At 35.1% G+C, this 25,277-nt stretch overlaps 1 protein-coding gene across 1 annotated transcript; it reads right to left on the bottom strand.

Moving 5' to 3' along the window:
- Positions 1-2,683: 2,683 nt before the first annotated feature.
- CCDC34 (coiled-coil domain containing 34) lies at positions 2,684-24,184 on the bottom strand. The gene is made up of 6 exons (XM_011362575.2): positions 23,782-24,184; positions 18,794-18,929; positions 12,960-13,067; positions 5,544-5,702; positions 4,878-5,019; positions 2,684-3,225 (listed from the first exon to the last, which is right to left on the bottom strand). The coding sequence occupies exons 1-6, from the start codon at positions 24,120-24,122 to the stop codon at positions 3,011-3,013; spliced, it is 1,101 nt and encodes a 366-aa protein (XP_011360877.1). The 5' UTR covers positions 24,123-24,184; the 3' UTR covers positions 2,684-3,010.
- Between the last annotated feature and the right edge of the window lie 1,093 nt (positions 24,185-25,277).

Here is a 25,277-nt window from a genome sequence, read left to right as displayed (position 1 = left end):
ATAGAAAAATCTATTACCTTTTCTTTTTCTCTTCTACTTGCAACAACTTATTCTTCTGCTGATGACCTTGCCTCCCTTTCATCCTTCATTGAGAAACCAGCAGCTATCAGACAAGAACCACCTGTGTCATCCTCTAACCACCAATGCTATCACTCCAGCTACATCTGAACCTATGTACTACGTGTTCTCTCTTGTTAAAACAGAAAGAATTTCCTTGCTTCCACATAAGCCAGCATTTTTTGCATTTTACAAAATGCATTCCAAAAACCATCTTTGGTCTCTCCTAAATCTTCAAGTTTCATCTTTCATCTGGATCATATACATCAGCAAAGAAACATGTATAATATCACCGGTCTTAAGCAAAACGAACAGAAAATGTCCTTGATGTATTCTTCCAACTCCCATCCCATTTATCTTCTCTTTACTATAAAACTTCTCCCAAGGCTTGTTTGCAGGCACGGTGTCTACTTTCTCACTTCGCATTCTCTCTTCGCCCGACTTTGACTGTAGTTTCAAACCAGTTTTTCTTATCATATATACTATACAAGAGGAAAACAGAATACGGTTAAGCTTGGACTTGGACATCTTCAGTTCTAATCCCTCTTCTGTAACTCATTAGGTATAAAAGCAGTGTAACTTTTCTGTGTTTCAGTCTCCTCAACTATAAAATGCAGATAATAATGGTAACTATCTCATAGGGTTGTTGTAAGGATTAAGAATTAGCTCATATAAGAACACTTAGAATACTGACAGGCATATAGAAAGCATTCAATATGTTTGCTATTGAGGTCAATAATGACCTTCCTTCACTGTACCAAATCCAGTAATGAAGGCTCTTTCCTGCTCTTCTCTCTCAAACAGCACTGGACAGAGTTCACTACTCCCCACTTCTAACACCTCTGCTTGTGGTTTCTGCGACATCGAAACCTACTGGGTTTCCTTCTACTCCACTGGCTGCTCTTTCTCAAAATCCATATTGGCTGCTCGATTTCTAAATATTGGAATACTCAAGCCTGTCTTTTTACTATTTAAACTCTTCCTAAGCAACTCGATCTAGTCTCATGCTTTTAAATACCACCTACGTACTGATGTTGTTTATATTTTATCTCCAATTCTGGCTCTCTCCTGAGCATCAGACACAAATATCTAACTGGCGTTGCCACTGGGATATAAAGTTAGCAATACAAACCTAACAGATCTAGGAAGAATTCTTAAGGATGCCCCACTCCCCACCTCAGCCCACATACCTGTTCCTATCACATCTTCTAATTTATCATCATTCACCCAGTTGATCAGGCCTAAAAACTAAAAATCATCTCATTTTCCTCCTTCCCTAACATGACATCCAAATGTTAGCAGTCTTGTTTGCTCTACTTGCAGAATATATCCCAAATCCACCCTACCATGTCACAGCTACCATCTTAATCCAAAGCATCATGATTTCTTTCCTGGAGACCGCAAAATTCTCTTAATGAGTCTCCTTGCTTTGATTCTGTCTACGACAGCCAATTTCCTCACAGCAACTGGAGTATGTCAAACTATAAACCAGGTCATATCAATTCCCTACTTAACACCTTCCAGAGGCTTCCCGATACAATTAGAATAAATTCTGAACCACTGAATTCAGGATTATATATGATCTGGCCCCGCCTGACTTTCCAACCTTAACTCCTACTGTTTCCCCCATCACTATCTCCACTCCAGGCAAGCTGGCCTTTTTCAAACACACCAAGTTCATTTACGCCATAGGGCCTTCGTATTAGCTGCTCCCTCTTTCCCCAGATTTGAGCAAGACTAGCTAAATGACTCAATCTGCTGTGTGAAATTGAACGTGTCTTGGATATAACTATATCTAAAACCCCTGGAATTCAGGCCTATGTGTGCTATGTTTTTTTACACACAAGTTTACTGCTACCCTGACAAATTCTACATTTTCTCTACATAGGTGAATTTGCTCAAATAGAATGATCATCTGCAAGATTCACTGTATCTAAGAGGTTCTGAGAAAAATGGCCAGGCCTCTAAATCTCACCAATATTTTGGACTAACAACCCCTACTGGCTCTTCCCAAACTGTTCTCTGCTTAGAATTTTCCTAGATTTCTAAAGACATGAATTCCCTTTAAAGATCCTCTTTTTTGTTTTTCTTGCATTGATTAACAACTCCACTGCATGTTAATCACAAGAAACCTGGCAGATGACTAAAACAGTATGAAACATGGAATATATGCTAAATAGAAATCGCTTTTAAATGAACTTACTGACTTTACATTGCCACAACAAATTTTCATTTCTTGATGATCCCCTAAAAAAAGATATAGACTTTTAAAATTTAACAAAAAGTGCTGAGTGCTATTTTAGTAATCCTTTGAATATCCTTAACATTTATTTATTAATAAGATCTGTGATCTCATCTTCAGTAAAATATCATTTAATAGTTAACATCAAAATAATCCTAATTTCAAAATTAACAACCTAATAATTAGTATTTATACAAAGTACAGCAAAATACTATTAATATCTCAAAACTGCTAATAACAATCTAAGATCCAGAGCATAAACGATGTTTATGCTCTAGGATTTAGATTCTTCTAAGAGTTATCTTGAGCATGTAGTTTAGAAATGCTTTTTTGAACAATTTAATCTTAACTTTATTATGTTCATAAACATAAACACAAACAACATAGAGTATGAAAGAACACAAGAAAAATTGTTGGTTTTATTGGTATCACAGTAGCTTTAACACAAGTTAAATACAAACACAATTGCTAGATATCCAGTCATTTATCCTGCGAAAAAATATGCCAAGATCAACCTTGAAGCATTTATAAAACTGAAAATGTATAAAATATCTTCCTTAATCAACTCTAAGGACTCCATATGTAAATGCAAAAATCTGAATTTGTCAATCACAACACCAAATGTTGAACCACTGACTGAGCAGTAAAAAAACAATTTCTGATTTTAAAATTAAATATCTGTAGGAAAAAGCATGCAATTTCTCATGTCTACTATCTTTGTATTCTGCACAGAGTTCCAAGGCAAAGATTGCTTCTGGCTTTATGAATTACCAGAGATGATGACCTATGTGGCTGACTTATCACAGGCCTTCTAGTCTTCTTTCCTGATAGATCCTTAGCTTCTTTGGGAGGAGGCATATGAATTGGTTTCCAGGGAATTGGATTATAAAAGGCTGGTTCTGGATAAGAATTTCCACTGTAAAAACCTAAAATTGTTAAAAAATCAGAACAAAGCAAAACAAGAAAAAAATTTCTTGAGATCAAAGAAACTAATTATTTTAAAATTCCTAGAAAAATGTTAAAATATAAGGGCAAAAATATCATTGATAAACCAATTTGACTCATTTAAAATGAACTCGATATTTTCAGACAAGTAACACTTTTCAAATACAGTAAATACTGTAGTAAAAATTAACATGTAAATGGTAATTCTAAGATTAGAAAAAAATGTTACTTTTAAAACATATAAAAACTCATAAAAATTTTACTAAGAAATTAAATTTAGAACCCTTAAATTAAATAAAATCTTCATTTTCTTAACTAAATCTAGGAAACCACTAACTGTGTAATTGTATTCCCTAGTCAGACATAAAAGTTTACAGAAAAACAAAAATGTACATTGTGTATATAGCTATAGTGAATCAAGATTCTTGTTTAGATTCACTGAAATTCTAAATTACTGTCACACAAACTACTAAGATTTCATAATATCACTGTAACTTTGATCATGGAGTATTCTCCTAATATAATGTATATGAAGTGTTTAATGAGTTGTGACACCCAATATCTAATAATTCTGAAGGAGGAACATTTTCTAAATCATATTAAAATCTTCTAGTCCCTATATGTGCACATAAATTTCTTTCATAACTTGTAAAATTGACATGAGCATAAAGAATAGACTTAAGAGCATTGGAGCATTTGCAAACAAATATGCTGCTTATTAGAATAACAACATTAAATATGCAAAATAATAAAACAATCCATTATTTTAGCAATTAACTTCTAGTCAGTATGTATATTCCCACCTAAAGTTTTAACTTTACTACCCAATCATTTGGTTAAAATCACTGCTTATTACTCTTTTCTCAAACAAGAAAGAAAAAAAATGGAGCAGATCATGCTCAGTAGCTCTAACAGATGACCCTTGTGACATGTAGGAGAGGCCTAAATCCTGACAGCAGGAATGTGTCATTCAGACACTGGCAGCCCACTTTGACTGCATAGATATGTCAACACACACTTCACCAAGATGGTCAAAACAAAGTCTGGAATATGTTCTATTGTGTGAACAAAACAGAATGGGAGTATTTTTAATAATAAATCACTTAAATAAGTGAAGGCAGCTGTCAGCAAGGTATGAGCTTCCAACATAAAGTACAAAGGAAAACATGCACTACCATTTATAATCAGACCAAGCCTAAAGGCTACCCGGTTTTATGTATGGTTCATATGCTGTCTAGTATTCCACCCTGCAAAAAGAATGTGTCAAAGACACTGGAAGCTCTGCCTCAGAGACGGTTAGAAGAAGGGGAAGAAAAATCACCCCTTAGATAGGTCCTGTTAAGGCTTTAAAATCTAAGAAATGTAAGAAAATTTAACTTGTTAATGTTAGAATAATTACTTTGCAGTTTGTAACTCATGCCTTTAAAATATATCTGATTCAAAGAAAAAGACAATAAATCCGTTGTATCTCCACAGGAACATCATATGTTATAATATAATCTTCCAGAAAATGGTAATTTGAAAAAAAAAAAAAGATTTTTACACATTTCTATTTCTGTCAAAAGAAAATATAATGCATAATATTTACTCCTGTAAGACATATTTATGTAAGCCACATGACATAAAAACCAACCTGTAAGTTTTCCATTGGCATAACCATAGCTCTTTGCAGCTGGACGAGGTTTATTTTTTGCATTTTCCAACCATTCCTTAAACTTTTTTTCTGCTATTTCCTTTTTTTCCTGTAATTCAGCTTGCCGTTGTTTTTCTTTTTCCTTAAAATGACAAGACCAAAGACTCTCCAGGAATATTCTGTAACTAAAAATTCTATTGAAATTCTACTGATTCTTTTCTCTATTAGCTTCCCACTCTAATGGCTTACTGATGATAAATAATGAATCATATTTCTATAATTTGAGAACAAAACTGAACATCAGGGATATGATATTAAAGTGGCTGCCTCTAAACAAGTCATTAAAAAAAGCAATTTGCTGTTTTAAAATAGTGTAGTAATTTACGGTACTGTAATAAAAGTACATCAAAATATTTAAAACCATTCACAATGATAAAAAGTTTGAACCTAAGTGAAAAGAATATCAACAGGTATATTACCATTTCTTAACCTAAGAAAACCACAAATGCATATTCATTTCTGAATTTTGAAGCTTGAATTTTGAAGCTTGAATATGTTCAATTAAGTAGGGATAGTGTCATTTATTTTTATGTTAAAACAGTGCCAATTTTGGCACAAATGAATACCAAAGCCATGTATTCTAACTGCTCACTTTAATAAGAATACCTTTTCTTTCTTCTTCTTCTCACATTCTTCAGCATTTTTTTTCTTTAACCATTCTTGATATTTTTCTTTTGCTTTTTCCTGCAAATGTTCTTTCTCCAGTTCCTTTGCTGCTTTTTCTTCCATTTCTTTGTTAATTTTTTGTTCCCTTTCTTTTCTTTTCTTAAATAAAAATAATGAATTTTAATTGAAATATCTATAATTATCCTCATACTAGAAAAGAGTGTTATACACAATAATTTTCTAAACTAGTTATTTCTTAAAATATATAACAACACAGTAGTTGACACAATGTGGCTTATGAAAATATATAACATACCTGCAATTACCTGGTCAATTTTAGTCTACTGGCTTGGTTATAAGACTCATAATGGCAGTAATAAAGATCTTGTTCATCGAAGTATACTCAGAGCTTGGGACAGTGCTAATAAACAACAGGCACTCAATAAAGATTTGCTGAATAAATTAGTGAACAGAAGTTACAACCTGTTAGATTGACCTGAATCTTAGTGTGTTTTAATGGACGTTTACCCTCTGAAATAGGAGCCACATATGCACACGTTTCCTGGACATTTTGCCAATATGAATACTTGAATAAATCTTCACCATCAGTGAATTACAGAGGACAAATAAATGATATTTTGGCCCATTAACCACTATAAGGGCACATACAGACAAATCTTTGGCTCTGCAATTCTTGTAAGTCTTATGTAGACCAGAGAGGTTCGCAAGCTATAGCCTGCAGGCCAAATATGGTCTACCTGCCACCTATATTTTTCAATAAAGTTTTACCGAAATGTGGCCATGCCCATTTATTTACAGATTTATTGTCTATGGCTGTGTTTACACCACAATAGCAAAGCTGAATAGCTGTAGCAGAGACTGTATTGGCCTGCAAAGCCTAAAATATTTATCTAGCCCTTTCCAGAAAAAATTTGACATGGACTATAACTCAATGTTTTTCCTTTCTCATTCACAAGAAATCTACCAACACAGCCAAATTCTAAATAACCAATGACATGGCTAGCTTTATCAAAGGTTTAGAAAATAATCCACAAGGCACAAAGTGTATGCAATACAAATGTCATATACTTCACCCTTCATGGAGCAGAAAATATGAACCAAGAAAAGAAATTCTTCCCTGGAAAGTATCTTCTAGAATACTTTATTATAAGCAATTCAATTAACACCCAAGTAATAAACATCAGTTACATACCATATATCTCCAGTGCTGTTCAAGAAAGACAGGTCTTAAAAATCACAGTCCAATCATTCCCCTAGTTGCTATATTTCCTTCCTGTTGGGCAACTAATAGCTGCAAAAAAAGGAATCTTTTCTTGCGGAGAACTCAATATCCACTGACTTTTATCCACTAAATACTGGATTCTAACCACTTTGTACTGTCAGAAAATCTACAAGATTAAAAAGGACCTTGGAGCACATCTCGTTCAATGTCTGTCTGACTCATGAGACTCCACGACCTCATCAATAGGAGTCAATGAGCCTCCACATTGTTTTCAATTATAACGGCATTTATCCAGTGCTAACTCTGCCTTTTATTCCTCTATACACTTTATATGCATGTACTACATCAATTTATTCTTATAACCACAATATGAGGTAGACATTACTGTGATCTCATCTTACAAATAAAGAAACTAAGGCACAGAAGTTAAATAATTTGCCTAAAGTCACATAGATGGTGTCAGATCACTATAGATTATATAGACACTGAAATGAGAGAATGTTAAAAACAATTTTATGCCAATAAATTCAACTTAAATAAAATGTCAAAATCCCTTAAAATATACTACTTTCCAAAAATGACTCGAGAAGAAATAGAGTATCTGAATAACTGTCTACTTGTAAAAACAATTCAGAATTTAAAACTTTCCCACAAAGAAAAGTTCAGCCTCTGATAGCTTCACTGGTAGATTCTAACATACATTTAAAGAAGAAATAACATCAATTAGTACACAACTTGTTTTAGAAAACAGAGAAACAGGAAACACATCTAAGCTTGTTTGAAGAGCCCAGGATTACTCTGCTATCAAAACTAGGTATAGGAATTATAATGTAATATCATGAATAAGGCAAAATAATTGCTCTCATCATCAAAAACATGAAATACTTAGAGGTACCTTTAACAAAAAAAATGTATTAAATCCCTGTACATTAAAAACTAAAAACATCATTAAGAGAATTAAAGATGACCTATATAAATACAAATAAAAATGTTTATAGATTTAAAATTTGATGTTAAGACAGTGATTTCCTCCAAAATGATCTATATTTTTACTGCAATCCCAGTGGTATCACAGGCACTATTCAAGCAAGCATGACTAGTGAAGAAAATCCAAATTGTACATGGAAAATGCAGAGTAATTAAAACAATTTTGAAAAAGAAAAAGATGGAGGATTTACTCTACATGATTGGAAGAATTATAAATTTAAGAATTATAAAGCTATAGTAACAGGCTAGTATCGTACTGGCATAGAATACAGATCAATGGAACAGAAGAGAGTCCAGAAATAAACTCATAGGTACATGGTCAACTGATTTTAAACAAAAGTGTCAAGGTAAGAAAAAGATTACCTTTCAACAAATAATGTTGTAACAAATGGATATCCATATGCAAAAAAAATTAACCTTTACCCTTAACTCGAACCATACATTAAAATTAACTCAAAATACACATACAGGTAAAAGATAAAGTTATAAAACTTCTAGAAGAAAACAATGAAGAATATGTTTACACCCTTGGCATAGGTAAATGTTTGTTAAATATGACACAAAATCCACAAACTATTAAAAAAAAAACTGAAATATGGAACTTTACCAAAATTTAAAACTTTTGCTCTTTAAAACATACCATTAAGAAGATTAAATGGCAGGAAATATTTGCAATACATATATGTAACAGGACTTAAAGGAATATATAAAGAACTCCTAAAACTTAGTAAGACGCACAATCTTTCCACAAAATGGGCAAAAATTTAAACACTAAATAAAACAGGAAAAGAGATGCAGAAATGGTCCATGCTGCCACCATCCAATTCATATGGCTGGGAAGACTTAACACTCAATGTGACTGTATTTAGAGACAGGACCTTCAAAAAGATAATTAGGTAATTAAGATCATAAGGGTGGGACCTTAACCACATAGGATTGGTGTCCTTCTAAGAGGAGAAAGAGACATTGGGGATGCACAAGCACAGGGAAAAAGCCATATGAAGGTATGGAGAGAAGGCATCCATATGCAAGCCAAGGAGAGAGGCCTTAGAAGAAACCAAACCCTATTGACACCTTCATTTTGGACCTCTAGCCTCCGAAACACTAAGAAAATTAATAATTTCAATGAGTAGTTTAATACCCAGTCGGAGGTATTTTGTTATGGCAGTCCTAGTAGACTAATACAATAAATAAGCTTATAAAAAGATGCTAAATATCATTAGATCTCAAGGAAATGAAAATTAAACAACAATGACACATCATTACATGCTTACTAGCATGACTTAAAATGAATCAGACAGACAATATTAAGTTTGGCAAGGATGTGGCGCAATTGGAATTTCCATACAATAGTAGTGGGAATGTAAAATGGTACAAGCACTTTAAAAAACAGTTTAGCAATTTCTTATAAAGTTAAACATATACTTACCATACAACCTAGTAATTCAGTTTCTAGGCATTTACCCAAGAGAAATGAAAACCAATGTCTACAAAAAGGCTTGTACATAAGTCATCATAGAATTTTATTCATAATACCCCAAAACTGGAGACAATACAACTGGCCATCAACTAGTGAATAGATTGAAACAATTTGTGGTATTCTGTCAATAGAATACTACTCAGCAATAAAAACACACAATCAATACATGAAATATCAGGGAATTTTAAAAACAAAAGAAACCCAACGCAAAAGAAAACCTATTTTATAATTCCATTTATATGAACTTCTAGAAATGGCAAATCTGCAGGGATAGAAAGCAGACTAATGGGTTCCTTGGAGCTGGGGCTAGCTGGGGGTAAGGGGGAGGGGAGAGCAGGGGTTGAATGCAAAGCAACAAAAGAGAACTTTTCTGAGTGATGGAAATGTTCTCCATTTTGACTGTGCTGCTGGTTATACAGCTATAAGTTTGTCAAACTTCATCAAACTTAAAATAGGTGCATTTTATTGTATAAAAATTATAGCTCAAAGAAGTTGATTTTAAAACATCAGACAGGCTCTCTGTAGGATTTAAACTAGAGAAGAGAGAATGGAATACTTTCACTTAGCAAAAGGAGAATGGAGCAGGCACTCAGAAGTATCGAGAGAGTAGCCAGCCACTAAGTGGCTTCAGATCTCTGGCACTCCAGTTCTATACCACACAGAACACAAAAATAAATCTCCCTCTTTAAAAGGTGACCTGAGGGAACCTTTGTTTCTTGAAACTAAAGGAAACTAACAAAACGACTGGCTAAAGTTTCTAAATTTCTACTCTGTTTCTTTCAATAGTACCTGACACATAGTAAAAGTGTTGAATGCATAAATGATGCATGGATAACAGTGTTATCAATCACATGCTCTGCTGATCCGAATTTATTTTCTACATTCAAAAAATCAGTTCTATGTTTTGAAAAATAAAAATAATTTTATTTTTCAATAATTTTTAAAAATACTGAGGATAAAGGCCCTTATATAAAACATGTGGTAACAAACTGCAACACAATCTAAAAAATGAATTAGTATGGCAACACAACTATAAGAGTACCAGATGAGATAAGTCATTTATTTGAAACAGATTTAACAATTTGCAGTCATAGTATAAGAAACTAGCTTTGCTAATGGATACATAAATTCTTTTTGTCTGATTTTTTGATAGAACACAGTGAAAACGACTTAGAGAAAATAGCTCCACAGATATAGCTAAAACGTGAATGAAGCTGGAGGCAGTGGAGGACCACACACAATGAAATGTAAACAGAGAAGAAAAAAGCTAGATGCCAGAAGGGAAGAGAAGAACCAGGAGAGCAGACTTTACAAATAGAGGTAAATGTAACTAAGACTGAAATAAGAAATCTGATAGGTCTTAAAGAAAAAAAAAAATTCAAGTAATCAATTATTCTTTAACATGCACAAGAGTTCTGCAGAATAAACTTAATTTCTCAGGGTTCATTTTTGAACTATTCTCAACCTTATGGAATTTTGCTTTCAATAATTAGTGATTTATGTCAGGGGAAGCCATTTCCCTCCAAAAGAAAGAATTTTTTTTCTCAAATAATTGGATTAGATCTACTACCACTAATTAAAACAGAGAATATATCATCTCTTAGCGGTATCTTACATTCTTAGACAAACAACAACTGTATTTGATTGGCATGGTAAAATGAGTTTAATGGAGTTAGAAGATAAGAAAAGCTTTTAGAGGAGAGAGCATGCTATTCTGTACATGTAAAATTATTTTATTTTAAAGTTATAATCTTCAAAAAAAGTATTGCCCAAAGCTTGGTAATGGTCACAGAGGCTTACTTTGGTTTTGGCATTTATTCACAAAGAATATTTAGGATGATGTAAACTTAAAATTAATAATAATAATAATAATAATAAACTTCTGAAGTGAAGAACAAATACATTAATGGCTATAACACACACATGTGTCGTCAATTTCCTTCTTACAATACCTAGATGAAGAAACTTATGTCATCTTCAATTTACTGAAATGATTTACTAGGTATTCTTATTCATATCAATGGGCATTAGATATAACAATACTTAAAGATTAAAATTTAGAATTAAAAATTAAAACTTTGTCTTACAACTGAAACATTTGACTAAATTCATAAAATTAGGTTATAATAAAAGATGTATCGTTCTAAATATGTAAATATTACAATAAATAACAAACTGTTAAGTATTTAAAAAATTTTTAATTTGTGATCCAATATAAGAATGTATTAAAATTGAAAGAAAGATAATACCATGCATTCATTCATTTCGACAACAAATGATTACTATAATATAAAGCATTATGTTAGATCTTGTAATATAAAGCATTATGTTAGATCTTTTTATATTAAAAAGTAATATAAAAATTAATTCTTGTCCTTAAAAATCTTAAAATTACAAAGGAAGTGAAGATATATACATAATACAAAATAGCAACAAAATATGTACATAATACAAGGCAGTATATGACAAAGTGATAAAACTGAACACAGATTTAGAGGAGTTTCTAACATGTGATCAGAGAATGCTTCATGTAGTAAATGCTCCAAGTTGAATAATAAAGTGTAGAATGGAGGATATGATCAGATTCCAAGCCGATGAAATATATTAAAAAAATTAGGAAGTAAGACACAGAACAAAAATGTTTTTAAAATTTCTCATGAACACATATCCCCAGGGGCTGGAGAACACAGTCCAAAGCTTAAGATTTCTTTGAAATATATTGTGTATCTTAAAAATCACATAAAGTTTATGTTCTACTCCATTAAATATCTGTGCTTACTTTAACATAAAAATAACATTTTTCCTCTCAAAATTCTACAGTAAAACTAATACTCCAAGAACTTGGGCCATGATTATCCTGTGTGTGTACACCCAAAAGCATGTCAGTAAGAAGCAACAGCATAGAATGAAGGAACCACAGGTGGAAGAAAACATGGCTTGGCTAGAATTGTTAAAACATTATTCAGAAGTCAGCGAGGAATCATGAAAAATATATTTGGAACTAGGAAATGACATCTGACTGTTTCAGCAAGATTAGTCTGGCAAGAACACAGAGGGTGGATTCATTTATTTAACAAACATTTGGGAGCATCTATTATGTGTCAGGTACTGATCCAGCTGCTAAACAATGAACAAAAGAGACAAAAATCCTTGCACTTATGGAACTTACTTTCCAGCATGGGAAAATAAACAAACAAACAAAAAACGTTGAAAGATGTAATGAGATCAGACAGAAAGAGATCACAAACAGGAGAGTGGTCATTTAAAGGAAAGGAGAGGATGACTATGAACAATAGAAGAATTATGATTATGCCTGGGTGACTGAGATGACAGTACGACTAATAACAGAAATCAAGGAGTTCTACCAAAGAATGGGCAAAAATAGCTTGTTTTAGATTTGCACGCTCAGAGGTGCCTGCTGACTTAATGATGGAAATCCAAGATTTCAGGAGGTCAGGTCTAGAGACAGACTTCATGATTACCTGTAACCAGATACAAGACAGAGCCACATGAGGGAAGAGGGAGAGTAGCAGAAAGCAAAGGGCAGAAGAAAGAGACTTCATAATGTCCATGAGATTAGGAAAAAAAATCAGATTAGAGAAGAAAAACTCTAAGAGAAAATAAGAAAAACTTACTTAATGAGGAGTAATAGGAAGAACATAGCAAAAAAAAATGTCAGTGTGTGTGTGCATTTTTTTCTCCTTACCTCTTCATTCTTTTTCTGAACCCATTCCTTGTGCTTTTCTTCAGCAATTACCTTTCTTTTTTCACGTTCTTCCATTTCTTTCCTTTTTTCTAGCTGTTGATTTAGTTCCTGTGAATTTTATTCAAATGAAAGGCAACTTTTAATAGAAGTATTCTAATCACATATTTTTAAAAAGGCTAAAGTTAACCAAATTAAACAAGAATATAGTTCCTTTATAGAAAACATACCGTTAGTGACAATAACTTACTTAGCTAGTCTATGATGAAAAGAAAGCATTGGTAAAAAGTATGTCATTTTTTTAGAAATGCAAATAATTGCTTGGCAGCAATACACTAGTTTCTTAGACTAAACTTCAGCTAAATTACCCTCATTGAAATCAACTTTCCCACACATAAATTTTGGCATCACTGTACTCTATTGGCAGAAGCTCAAGGGAATTGCAACTTTTTTTAGTTATAAAAAGCTTCTAGATTCTTGATGAAGATAAAGAGTAGGTATTAAAAAATCCCTAAATTTAAAAATTTTAATTCAGAGTCATTCCAAAGAAGAAATGCACACATGCCATTCAATTTCCTTTATGGAAAAAAAGAATCCAGATTTTTCTTCACTGATTTTATAGCTGCTGGAATATAAAACAAAACCACATTCATATCCCAGATTATTTAACTGCCTTGCTGTCGCTCGAATCTACACGTTTGGGCACTTCCTCAGCAGAAAGAATGTGTAAGGTATGGCCAAATAAAACTATAAGCTGAACGCCACCACTCTGTCACTCATCAGTTAAATTACTGCATTAGTTGAGAATGCTGTTAAACTAGACTCCTAGGACTCTACTATCACAATTACTGGTTATTTTTCTTCTTTATTCTTAGGTACTAATAATCAGATACTTTTATATATATCTCTTCCACTGAAATTCACTCCTCCTCCCCACCCCTCCCTTTCCCAAAGACCTACCTACTTGAGCATGGGTGGTAATGGGAAGGACAATTTTTCAATTCTCAGACAATTCCAGTGTGTTAAATGAAATCAAGATAAAACTTGACACCAAGAACATATCTTTTGCACGTTAGAACAACTAGTGCAGGATACCTGTCTTCCATGATCTTTCATCCTAAAATTCTACTGCACAGAAAATAGCTGCCCTCACTCATTCAGAAAATCTTCCAATTTTTAAACACTACCCCCTATCCCATCCCCCAAAGTAAAATAGTCATCTTAGTTTTAAAAATACTTTTCATTAGATGCTATTCCTTGATTATTCACTTAATACTTTTTTTTAATGGAGCGCCTGCTATAAAGATAGCGTGAACTGAGACATACAGGGATAAAATTCCAGAAGTCTCTGATCTAATCTCCTTCTAGATACACAAAAGAATTAAGTGCTACGTTGTGAGGTATTTGTCTAACAGGAGTCTAGAAAAGGGAAAAGAAGGGAAGAGATGAGAAGAGAAACAGTGTGGACCAGGGTGGTCAGAAATGAACACCATAAGAAGAACAGTGAGGAACTGGCTTGACTAGGAGGGAGAAAAGGGATGGTGGGGTAGTGGGTGGTAACTAGATAGATAAAGGTCTTTTGAGATAGGCAGTATAAATCAAACACTAAGAAGCAGGAATACATAGCAAAGGGATGATTTAGAACTCCTAATGATAAAGGTTAAAGACTACATTAAAGGGAGACTGATTAGGAGGTTGCCACAGTGTATGAGCTGTAAGAGAAGTCTGGACTTGTGTCAGGAAACAAAAAGGGGGAATATATGTCTATATGTATTTATGTATGTCTGTCTGTATGTGTATGTGTATGACAGTCTAGATACAGATCTGACAACCATATATCCAACTTATTTTCCTAAACAGTCCCAAATTTTATTTTCAAGAAATCATTTAAATATACAACTAAAGATATGATTGTTATATTTATGTATCCTTTTAAGATTCTTCACATAATTAAATTTGAAAAATCAGAAAAACAAAAAAAATCAGACTTTGTGTTTCTATTTTATGGCTCACAAATTTTAGTTAATGTTGACATGAGAGTTAAAGATAAAGGAAGGGTCAACAGTACCTAGAAAATACTACCACTGACCCAGACAGTGCTCTAATCTTAGGATGTCTGTTCAAGTAATTTGCCACCCCAGAATATACATCACATTCTGAGACACAACCCTCCCTTCCAAGGCTGGCCGTCTCAGAATTTCCCACCCTGAATGCCTCCATCTGTTTACCACCAAGGCAGACCTCTTCCAGACAGCTGGAGTCTTCTCTCACAAGGCCCTTATGTCGTCTTCTGGTACACCACTGAATTTCAACAGGATTATAGCTGTTTTCCCACAGAATAAACACTTGATTACGGAAAACCAAAACCCAAAGAGGATCCTAAACAGCATTTTTTATTTCAATGGCTTTTGTCAACTTCCAAAGTACTCTTTACCACTGAAGGTAACAGAAAAACTGAGTTTTGAGTTTCACAAACTCTATATCCTACCTCATTTCTTCATTAAGGGCTGATGAATGAAATGGCCAAAGGCAAGGTGGTGGAAAAAAAGGCACCTGGATTATTCATAACTAGATACATTTTATAATTTAGAACAGATTGTACTAAAAATGTTATAGCAAATGTTAAAAATTAGAATGAGCCCAAAGCCATAGAGAATTTAGGGCAGTCTGTTACAGAATTTTTTAAAATAAAAAAATTTAAATAAAATTTATATGACCTACAAAACCAACATGCTAGTTTTTCACAATATTAATATTCAACATTTATCATATTTGTCATCTTAACAGTTACAAATGTAAAAAAGTTGTAAGCAGGTAATTTTGATGGGTTTATGTAATTTCTTAATTTTACAGAGGTGTCTGAAATAAATCTGTTAATGAAATCAAATTTAAGAGAAGGAATGATCTTTTTAATGATACAACTATCCTTTAAATTTTCCTTTAATTTTTCAAGGAAGAAAATAAGAAAGCCAGGGTAAATTCAAAATTAAATACTAAGTCTGGTCCATTTATTTCTAAAATACATCTTGGTATTATGGAAAAAACACTTATTAAATTGGACATCTAAAGAACTAGGATCCAGTCTCAGCTTAGCCACTAACTGAAACCTTGGAAAAATTATCTTCTGGTCCTCATGTTTAATGGGAATCTGAGATGAATTGTTCCTTATGACTAAAAATCTGTGCTTTTAATGATATGATCTGTAAGCAAATTAGAGAATACAATAAATAAGAATAGGAAAATAAGGAAAGCATGACTTAGAAAATAAAACAAAGAGAAAGGCATGAAAAGAATGTGAATATCACAATAGCTTGAAATAAGCTTATAATAAAGTGAGTAGTTGGCTTATATGTTAATGATATCCCTGGCATGACTGATATGATCAGATTCATGTGAAAATATTTTAATTGCTTCAGAGTTAAGTAATGACGTAGCCATAAGAAATGTCATATTACTAAATACATGAAAAAGTCTTAATTTTTCGACCAATTATACTCTGCTACATGCTTAATCATTGTGGTAGGGACTTTATATTTATTACTTTAGTCTGTTCTCAAAACAAATCTTCAGTGGTTTATTATTATCTCCTTTAATACATAACAACAACTAACTTTTATTGAGTGCTTCCTACATATTAGGCCATTTCCTGATGCTCACTTAGTCCTCATAATAGTATGAAGTAAATATTATTTTCTCTTTCACTGATAGGAAAATTGAGGTAGAAAGGTTAAGGATTTGCCCAAGGTACAAATTTTGAATGCAGGCAGTAGGACTCGAGAATTTACGCTTTTAACCACTCTACTAGCTTACAGACACAAAGACTGAGGCTCAGAGAAGTTAAGTAACTTTCTCAAAGTCACAGAGTTAGAATGCAAAGCTAAAATTTCAGGCCTTTTCTGTATGACTCCAAAGCCCAAACTCCCTTATGAATTTAATTAACTTCTTTTATTGTATGCTGACTCTAAAAATGACCTGAAGTGATCCTCCTTTTCTTAATGTAATAAGTGACTTCTAGTGAGACAAGAGATGAAGCTAGATACCATAAACTGAGCTCCACTTTACCACCGACTCACTGTATCAGTGTTTTCCAAACTGTGAGTCTAAAATCAATTTAATGGATTATGAACAGTCTTTACCAAAAAAGAAAAAAGAAATAAAATAGAATACCAGGTTATACAAAAATTAAGATGTTATTCTAAATATGTATGTGTGTGTATGTATGCACGCCTGTGTGTGCCATGAAACAAAGTAGATTTCTCACTGTGAATAAATATTTTGAAAGCTGCTGCACTAAGTAATGGAATTAGTAATGTTAAAACTTGAGATTGAGATAAGAGAAATGAGTCTGGGATCTAAACAATACACACTAATTCCGAAAATAAATGAAAAAGCTTTAGCGAGGCTATGAATAACAATGATACCAATAACCATGAAACACCATCAGCAATACTTTCACTAAATCCTCACAAAAATCCTGTGACGTAGATATTATTTTCCACTTATTTTACAGATGAGTAAATTGAAAGAAGCATAAAAGTTTAAATAAGGCTGCCTAACTTGATCAAACCATAAAGTCTTTCTCAGGGCCTTCTATGGGGAAACAAATATCACTGTGTACTTTTCCAGGAATAAATCTGCATTTTAGATACAAAGTATCACGCAATAGGCAATGAGCAGAAAGTACTGGTTACTACAATCATGTGAATCATGCCAAACCTCCTGATTAGAAACGCATCAAAGAAATAACAACTAGTTTCGAAACTGATATGGAAAATTTATTCCTAAGAAGATAATGGAGGGCAAAGCTATAGTTCTAAGAATTTTTATGTCATCAGTTACTAATAGATTAGAATAAATTTAAATTTCTAACAATAACGAACCTGTTAACTATATTCTAATATACATTTAATACTTTTTAAATATATTTTAATAATCTTAGCCAGCCATTTATAAATGATGTTGTAAAAATATTTAATCATATAGAAATATATTAATGTAACAAGTAGAAAAAAGCAGGTTACAAAAGAGTCTGCTCCTATTTCATTGAAAACAAGAAGTGTCTCTCACCACTTAAATCTACTTGTTTTCTGTGTTCGGACAGGGAGAATTGAGATGAGTCTGGATACTCGGGGATGCCAAATTATCCAAATCTATTTGGCTGCTAGGTTCAAAAAAGCAAATAGTAAGAGTTCAAAGAATGAAGGATTCATGTGAAATGTATCTCAAACTATTTTTTGAGTTTGGAGAGAGAGTTCAGAAAAAATCACAAACAACGAAATGTCCACAAGCAAGGCAGGGAAGCACAGAGACACTGAAAAGCTCTGAAAGTCCAGCAGATTCCTATCTCCCAGCACAAACTCACTCTAGGGCATGTGCTCTGAGTGGCATGGGGGTAGATTCCTACCTATTTCAATTTTTGTTTTTCTCTTTTCCTAAAAATTTTACGAAGTATATGCAGTTGAATTTATTTCAGTTCAACATACAAATGGTGAAGCTCCACTGTATGTACTTGTATATATACACTTGTATATATTTATTTTTTAAATTTATATAGAAGAAAATCTGGAAAGCTATATGCCTTAATATTAACAATGGTTATCTCGAAATGGTGAGATTAGAGATTTTAATTTTCTTAATTATTGCTTAGCTTTATTTTCGAAATGTTCTGATAATAACCATGTATTGTTTCTACAATGAGTTATTAAATTGACATAGCTAACTGACACAAACAAATGCAAAAACTGTGTCTTGAGGAATAACATTAACACTTTAATTTAGACAGCAGCTCTACTTTTTGAGCTCATGGATTAAATAAAAAGAAAACTGTCTAGTTTTACCTCTAGAGCTTTCTGTTGCAGACGGTCACGTTCTTCTTTTTCTTTGCCAACAAACCACACTTCCCATGGTGTCAGGCTGCTTTCTGGTAAGTGCACCTGTTTCTGTTCTTCTTGGTTATCTTCGGATACAACCACACTATTACAAAAGAGAGGACACTATATAGCACTTGAACTCGAAACTCTTTAGCTTAACAGTTGAAATCACTCAGCAGTACAGTGAAAACAAAATTTAACAATATATTTAGAATACTATGGTTTTTAAATATATATGAATGAATCGTATATACATTTGAAAAATCATAAAAAGAAACACCAATATTTGAATTAATTTATCAAATTGCCTTTGAATTCCTTCATCTTCTAAAATTACATTATTTTAAAAAACCTATTGGGATAAACCACACCTGGTCCATTTGCCTCAATGACAATTTTTTATTCTTAGAAATCATACATATATCTGGATAACTAATTACAACACATGATCCTAATCAGGTCCTGGAGCAGACTTTTCCCTTTTCCTCACTTAAATAGTTAAGAAGAAAAAGAATATATATATTTACAGACAGAATGATAAAGCAAATGTGTTAATGATTGGGGATTCTGGGTGAAGGGTGAACAGAAGTTCTGTATACCTTCAACTTTTTTGTAAGTTTGAAATTGTTTTGAAATAAAAACTTACAAACAATATATATGTGTGTGTGCGTGTGTGTGCACGCACGCGCACGCACACGCACCCCTGGCACTCTTTAAGGGTTTGGTTGACTCTCTTTTGCCAGTTCTTAGACAAGGTGTGTATGACTCTCCAGTTTGGTCACCTCCTACAACGCAAGCACCTGTCTGTCTCTTTCGAGTAAGGGAAAAGTAACTACTCACTCAAGCTAAAAAGAAGTAAGGAGGGGAAATATAAGTAATATATAAGTAAAAGAACACAAGGGATTGGTCGAACACATAAGCCTCTTAAAACAGGAAAAGTTGACCAATCGACACCCATGGAAAGAAAGGTTGTTCAGGACCCAAGGTAGCAAGAAAGACCAGGTTATTACAGACTTAGCTCCTCTTTTCCTACTTCAGGCAACCAAGTGCCTAACCCACTGCAATGCACTTTTTCTACTGCATAGCTTCAGCTCTTTTTTTTCCTGTTGCTATTTCTCAATTCATCCATGGTCTGATGGAACTTTTACTTCAGCGGGAAAGAAACACTGTTGATGTGTTATATATATTTTTATGTCTTTCCTTCCCAGTCTTGCAGAACAAACATATGCTCCCACTCTCATAGTTTAAACTATCTCTACGTGCCGATGTACAGATCAGTCATTCCAAGCCAAATCTTTCTTCTGAGCTCCAAGTCCTTGTTTCCTGATAGACAACTCCACTTAGATCAAACTCAATCGGTTTAAAATAAGTCTAATTATCTTCCACCATCCACCTACCACACTCCCTCCCCACCAAGAAAAATTTTACTCCTCCTCTTATAATCCTGCCTCTGCAAACTGTACCACCACCTACCCAGGTAGCCAAGCCAGAAACCCAAATCTTTGACTCCTCCTGCTCCCTATTCACATCTGATCCCTCTACCTACCACACCCATATAATCACCTAGTTATGTCAATTCCACTTCTTTCAATTTTATCAAGCCATTTTCCTCTCCTCCAACCTTGCAACCACTGTCTGAACAAAACTGCCTCTCCATTCTAATTCGTTATCCACACTGTTGCCAGGTTCATTCTTCAAATGCATCCTTCTATCTTGTCACTTCTCATCTCAAAGTTCTTCAGTAGCTTCTCAGCCCACAGATGAAATCCAAACTCCATGTCCTCTGACACCTAGGAATTGAGCCTTGTCTATCTTCCAGCTTCTTCTATAGCCAATAGCTGATCCATACTCTACATTTCAGTCTTCTTGATTTTAGGCAGATTGATGAATGTGCCATGCCCTTGTGCTCTGCAGCTTTGCCTAAAATTCTGAAATTCCTTCCTTTCCTCTACCTCCATATGTGGCCAAAGAGCAAACTTAGATTTGGGAGTAAAACATCTGGGATGAACATCTCTACCTGCTTCTTCCTGGTATACATTTTTAACCTCTTTAAGCTTTCATTGCTCATCTGTAAAGTGGAGATAAAAGTACTGCCTACCTCAGTTACTATTGGATGAAACGGCCATGCTGAAATACTGAGTACCGGTCCAGCCACTCAGTAAACGTTCGGTATATTTCATTTAGCAGTAGTAAGAGGAAGAGTATGGCTAATTCCTACTCTCTCTTCAAGATTGAACTCAGGCATTATCTTTACTGCCTCATAGGGAAACTCTCTGCAAAAAATCTGGACTAAGTACCTTGGGCTTTCTGTCACTTGTCCATCTCTGCCATAGGCCATGAATTCCTTACAGACAGAAAACATATCTTAACTCATTCTTTATTTCAAGAGTCTAGCTTAGAGCCTGAGGTATGTTAGGCTCCCAAGAAATGTATATTGAGAGAAGAAATCGGTGACAACAGTGTCTTTTGGAAAATGACACTTTAAATATTAAATTTCTTCCTTAACATTTTTAACAAGTATGTTCAAAATGTTTAGCATGTGTATTATAGCTCTACCCATAATCAAGAGAGGCTTGATAAATAGCTGTTTATGATCAGGACATTTATTAAGACATAAGTTTTCTAATGGATAGAGTGATACGAAAAAATACAGGATAAAGTTGAATAAACAGCAGGTCCAACACATACTCTAAGACTCTAGGAAAATACTTCTCATTATTTTGTCTGAATGCAACTGTAGGCTTCAACTCAGTCCACATGAAGGCCAATGTATCCTCTAAGCATGGCTCTATTTACACCTAAAATATCTTGAGCTCATATCCATCATGTGCAGCTGATGCCTAAATCTAGCTCAAAAAAGTCTTATCCTATAAGTTTGCCACAGTCAGATCACCATGGCAGCTGAAGGATGAAAAAAAGGCATAAAGTCCCAGGCAGCTATAAGTTTACTCCCTGGTCCACAGAGAAGATGCTCATTACCCAGAACAATGGCTGGACTAATCGCTTAGACTGCCTGCTCTCCTCATCCCATCACCCCAAGTGTCTAAGGCCTCAACTTAAGGTTAGAAGTAGGGAGGAGAAATGAAAAAATTTCCTCCACATATATCATTACTGAAAAGAAGTGCTAGGTTTTCTGAAGTATTTAAAAACAATCACTGTATCTATCTGTAGGAAACTGGCCTTCACTCACAGCACACATTTATTGAGCACTGAATAAACATCTCACACTTGCCACACACAAGGCCTGACAACTCCTGCATTCTTTCCACACCACACCCTACTGATTCCTTTGATTCATAGGGAATGAACTGTGATAAGGAAGGCAGCCTTGGCCCCAGGATGCCACCAGCTCATTCCGGCTTTGGCTAAAGGGAGACAAAAATCTGTCTGCCTCCTCTCTTGGTAAGCTCTATCTGGTGGTCAGGGCTTTGGTTCTTGGAAGCTAATGCAAGGTCTTAGTAGCTGGGTTGTAGTTTTGATGGCTGTCATTCCTCAGGCTGCTAAACTTTTCTACATTGTCTTGTTAATGAGACTCAGAAGGTACCTTAAAAATTTATTTTAAAAATCTTTGGGCCAACTCAGTCCTGAAGAATCCCTACAAAGGCCCACATGAAAATAAATTCCTGAAAGTCTAATTCTACCATCAGTTCTACTATCAGCTTGATCAAAGGCCTGTTTCTTGTTGCTAAAACCAGTCTGGACAAGTGGCTTGCTTGGTTGCTCTTACTGATCTCCATTCCCACCAATGTACTTACTTTTACTTCTCATTCTTAAGAGACTCACTGTTGTAATTGAGTATATGAGTCACTTTATATGGTTCTATATCCCAGTCACTCTAGTTATGAATGCTTTATTTGAAGTAGGCTACCTTGCTGCTCACAGATAAAGGGTGGGTCGTGTGGTCTGTATCTCTTAGATCTCCTGTACTATACCTTACACATATTGACAATCTGAAACTTGTAAATGTTTTCTGAAGATGACATAATGAGCCAATCCCAGAATGAACCTGCTTTGCCAGGCCTGCCTCAGAAAAATATATTCTCGCAGGGATAGGCCCTTTGCTCCTATTTCTATATATCCAATCATACACATTAGTATAGAGAAAACACAATCTGTAGCTTGGTACTAGGCCCAGCTCTGCTAATAACTAGGTGTGTCCTTTTGAATCGGACTTTTTATTTGTATTCTAAGCCATAGTTTTATTATCTGTAAAATGAGTGACTTGATCTAGGTTTTAGTTTCATGAAAGTAGAGACCATATCTATCCTGTTTATAGTCCCCAGTAGACTAGTATGTGACACAAACTGTTTGCTGAATGAATAATTGTAGAAGTAAACAAATTACAATTGTGTTAATCTCTTTGGTTCTAATATTCGATTCAATGACTTCTATTCCACTGTTAAGTAAGTGCTCAGATCAACCCCAAAGTTGTCTCTGGATGCTGAGGTTGACATTGCTAACCTGTGCTTTAGCTCCTAATTTATGAAATAAAAAGTATACTGCTTACTACAATCTACTTCACTGGCAATCAGATTTTTCTTTTCTTTTTTTTTCAAAACAGCTACAGGTACTACTGAGATGCAGTAAACCCTACTTTGGTGTTAAGGGTTTGGACAAGAGTTATGGTGGCCACAATCAGACATCTTGAGTATTCATCAAATTCTTGAAACAGTAGCAAATGTTTGTTTGAGACTACGTGCGTTTTTGTCGGGAGAGTGCAGCAGTCATCATATTCTCAGTATGAAAAAGAATTGAAGGACCATAGAAAATGTGAGGTCACTTTTAAGAACTGGCTGAGGTCTCTTTATGTGCAAAAAGGAGCAGCACCTCACGATGCAGGTGCTTGCACAGCCTTTGAGCGGAAGAGAGGAGAGTGTTTGGCTGCAGAAGGTACACAGAAGGATCTAAGGAATCTTGAGAGGCTGTATCGATCGGCCCAGCGGCCTTGGGTTTACCTGGCGCACCCCCGTAAATCCATTCCTCTCAGGCTCACCCCCTTGGCCAGTGAATCATGGGAATCTTCGTCCACGTCTTCCTCATATTCCCCGTCGCCATCGTCGTCGTCAAATGGGAAGCTCTGGTGGCGGAGGGGAGACAACAGCGACATGGTGGAATTGCTGCAGCTCAGCGGTGGAGATGGTGAACACAACACCACCGCCTCCAGCCCCTGCCCTCCGGCGTCCGCCATGAGGGCGGAGAAGGAACCCGAGGAGGGCCGAGACTTGGCCCTGCAGTCGGCCGGGTACCGGGTATCAGATGGGGACGAAGCAGTCCCGCACAGCCCCGCCGCCCACATCTGGCCCGCCAAGTTCAAACCGGCGGAGCGGCGGCGGGGACGTGCTCTCCCAGCAGCCCCCGCGAGGGCTGAGCCCGGCCAATCCGGGCAGGCCCAGGCCCCGCGTTGCCATGGCGACGCGTGGAGTCGGCGCGGGCTTTGTCCCGGCCAGCGGAGAGTGGCTTCCTCCGCGAGGGCTTCTGTGGGCCGGCCTTTCCGCCCCCGCGCTGGCAGTTCGGGTTAGCTCTGCGTCTCTGCTCACCGGAGTGGTCCTGCTCGCCGTTGACAACTTTGAGGGCCTATTCTTTGTTTGTGGTGTTGCAGTTCACTTGGTATCTGAAATATGCTGTCATTGAATTTGGCAGATACTTTTAAAGGGAAAGAGGCAAAAGCCGAAACTACCCCCATATCATTACAAGGTCAGGATGATAAGCATCAGTCGTGATTTCTTTCAACACACGACCACAGTCTAGGGAGGCTAGGGGCGAATTTTATCTAAGTTTACGAATGTGCCCATGAATACACTTTTAGGATAATTTTTCACTTTTTGGTTAACACCTCGTTTGCCTGGTGTCTTAAGGGAACTAGTTTTTCTATGTATGTGAATGTGGGGGCCTCTTGGAATCCTTTAGTGTGCTAAGACCTGTACTAGGCGCTGGGTAGCGATAAATCAGATAAAAACCCGGTACTTACAAGTTCTCTAATCTTTCGTGGTGAAAACTATACAATTAAAATATTCTATGATATGAATTTTATGAGGAAAGAAAAAGTGCGAGACCTCAGAAGAAGCACTCTTAGGGATGGGGATGGGGATGAAGGTCGCAAGGGAGAAGAGATAGACAAAACTGTGTATATTTGTAAATAAATATGGATTTTGTCCATAATGCATATTGCTGGTAGAAATGTCACAAAGTGAAAATTGACAGTGGCTAAAACAGCAAAATTTATCGACCCGAGTGATACAAAGTCTTTGATGAAATTTTGAGCTGCAAAATTCGACATGAGAATATGGTAGAAATAATACCAACCAAGGGCAATTCAGAAGGCAGAAGCTATGATAAAATATGGCATGATTAAACTGTTTAAATGGAATGCTAATTGTTATAATTTTCAGTAAAAATAAAATGGAAATGGACTAGGAGCAAGTTAAATAAGTAATAAAATTGATCAAGGAAT

This window comes from Pteropus vampyrus, unplaced genomic scaffold, assembly GCF_000151845.1.
Source record: "Pteropus vampyrus isolate Shadow unplaced genomic scaffold, Pvam_2.0 Scaffold76, whole genome shotgun sequence".
In the NCBI taxonomy this organism is placed as follows: Eukaryota; Metazoa; Chordata; class Mammalia; order Chiroptera; family Pteropodidae; genus Pteropus; species Pteropus vampyrus.
The sequence above is the reverse complement of the archived record's forward strand: the minus strand, read 5'-3'. Positions and strand labels throughout refer to the sequence as shown.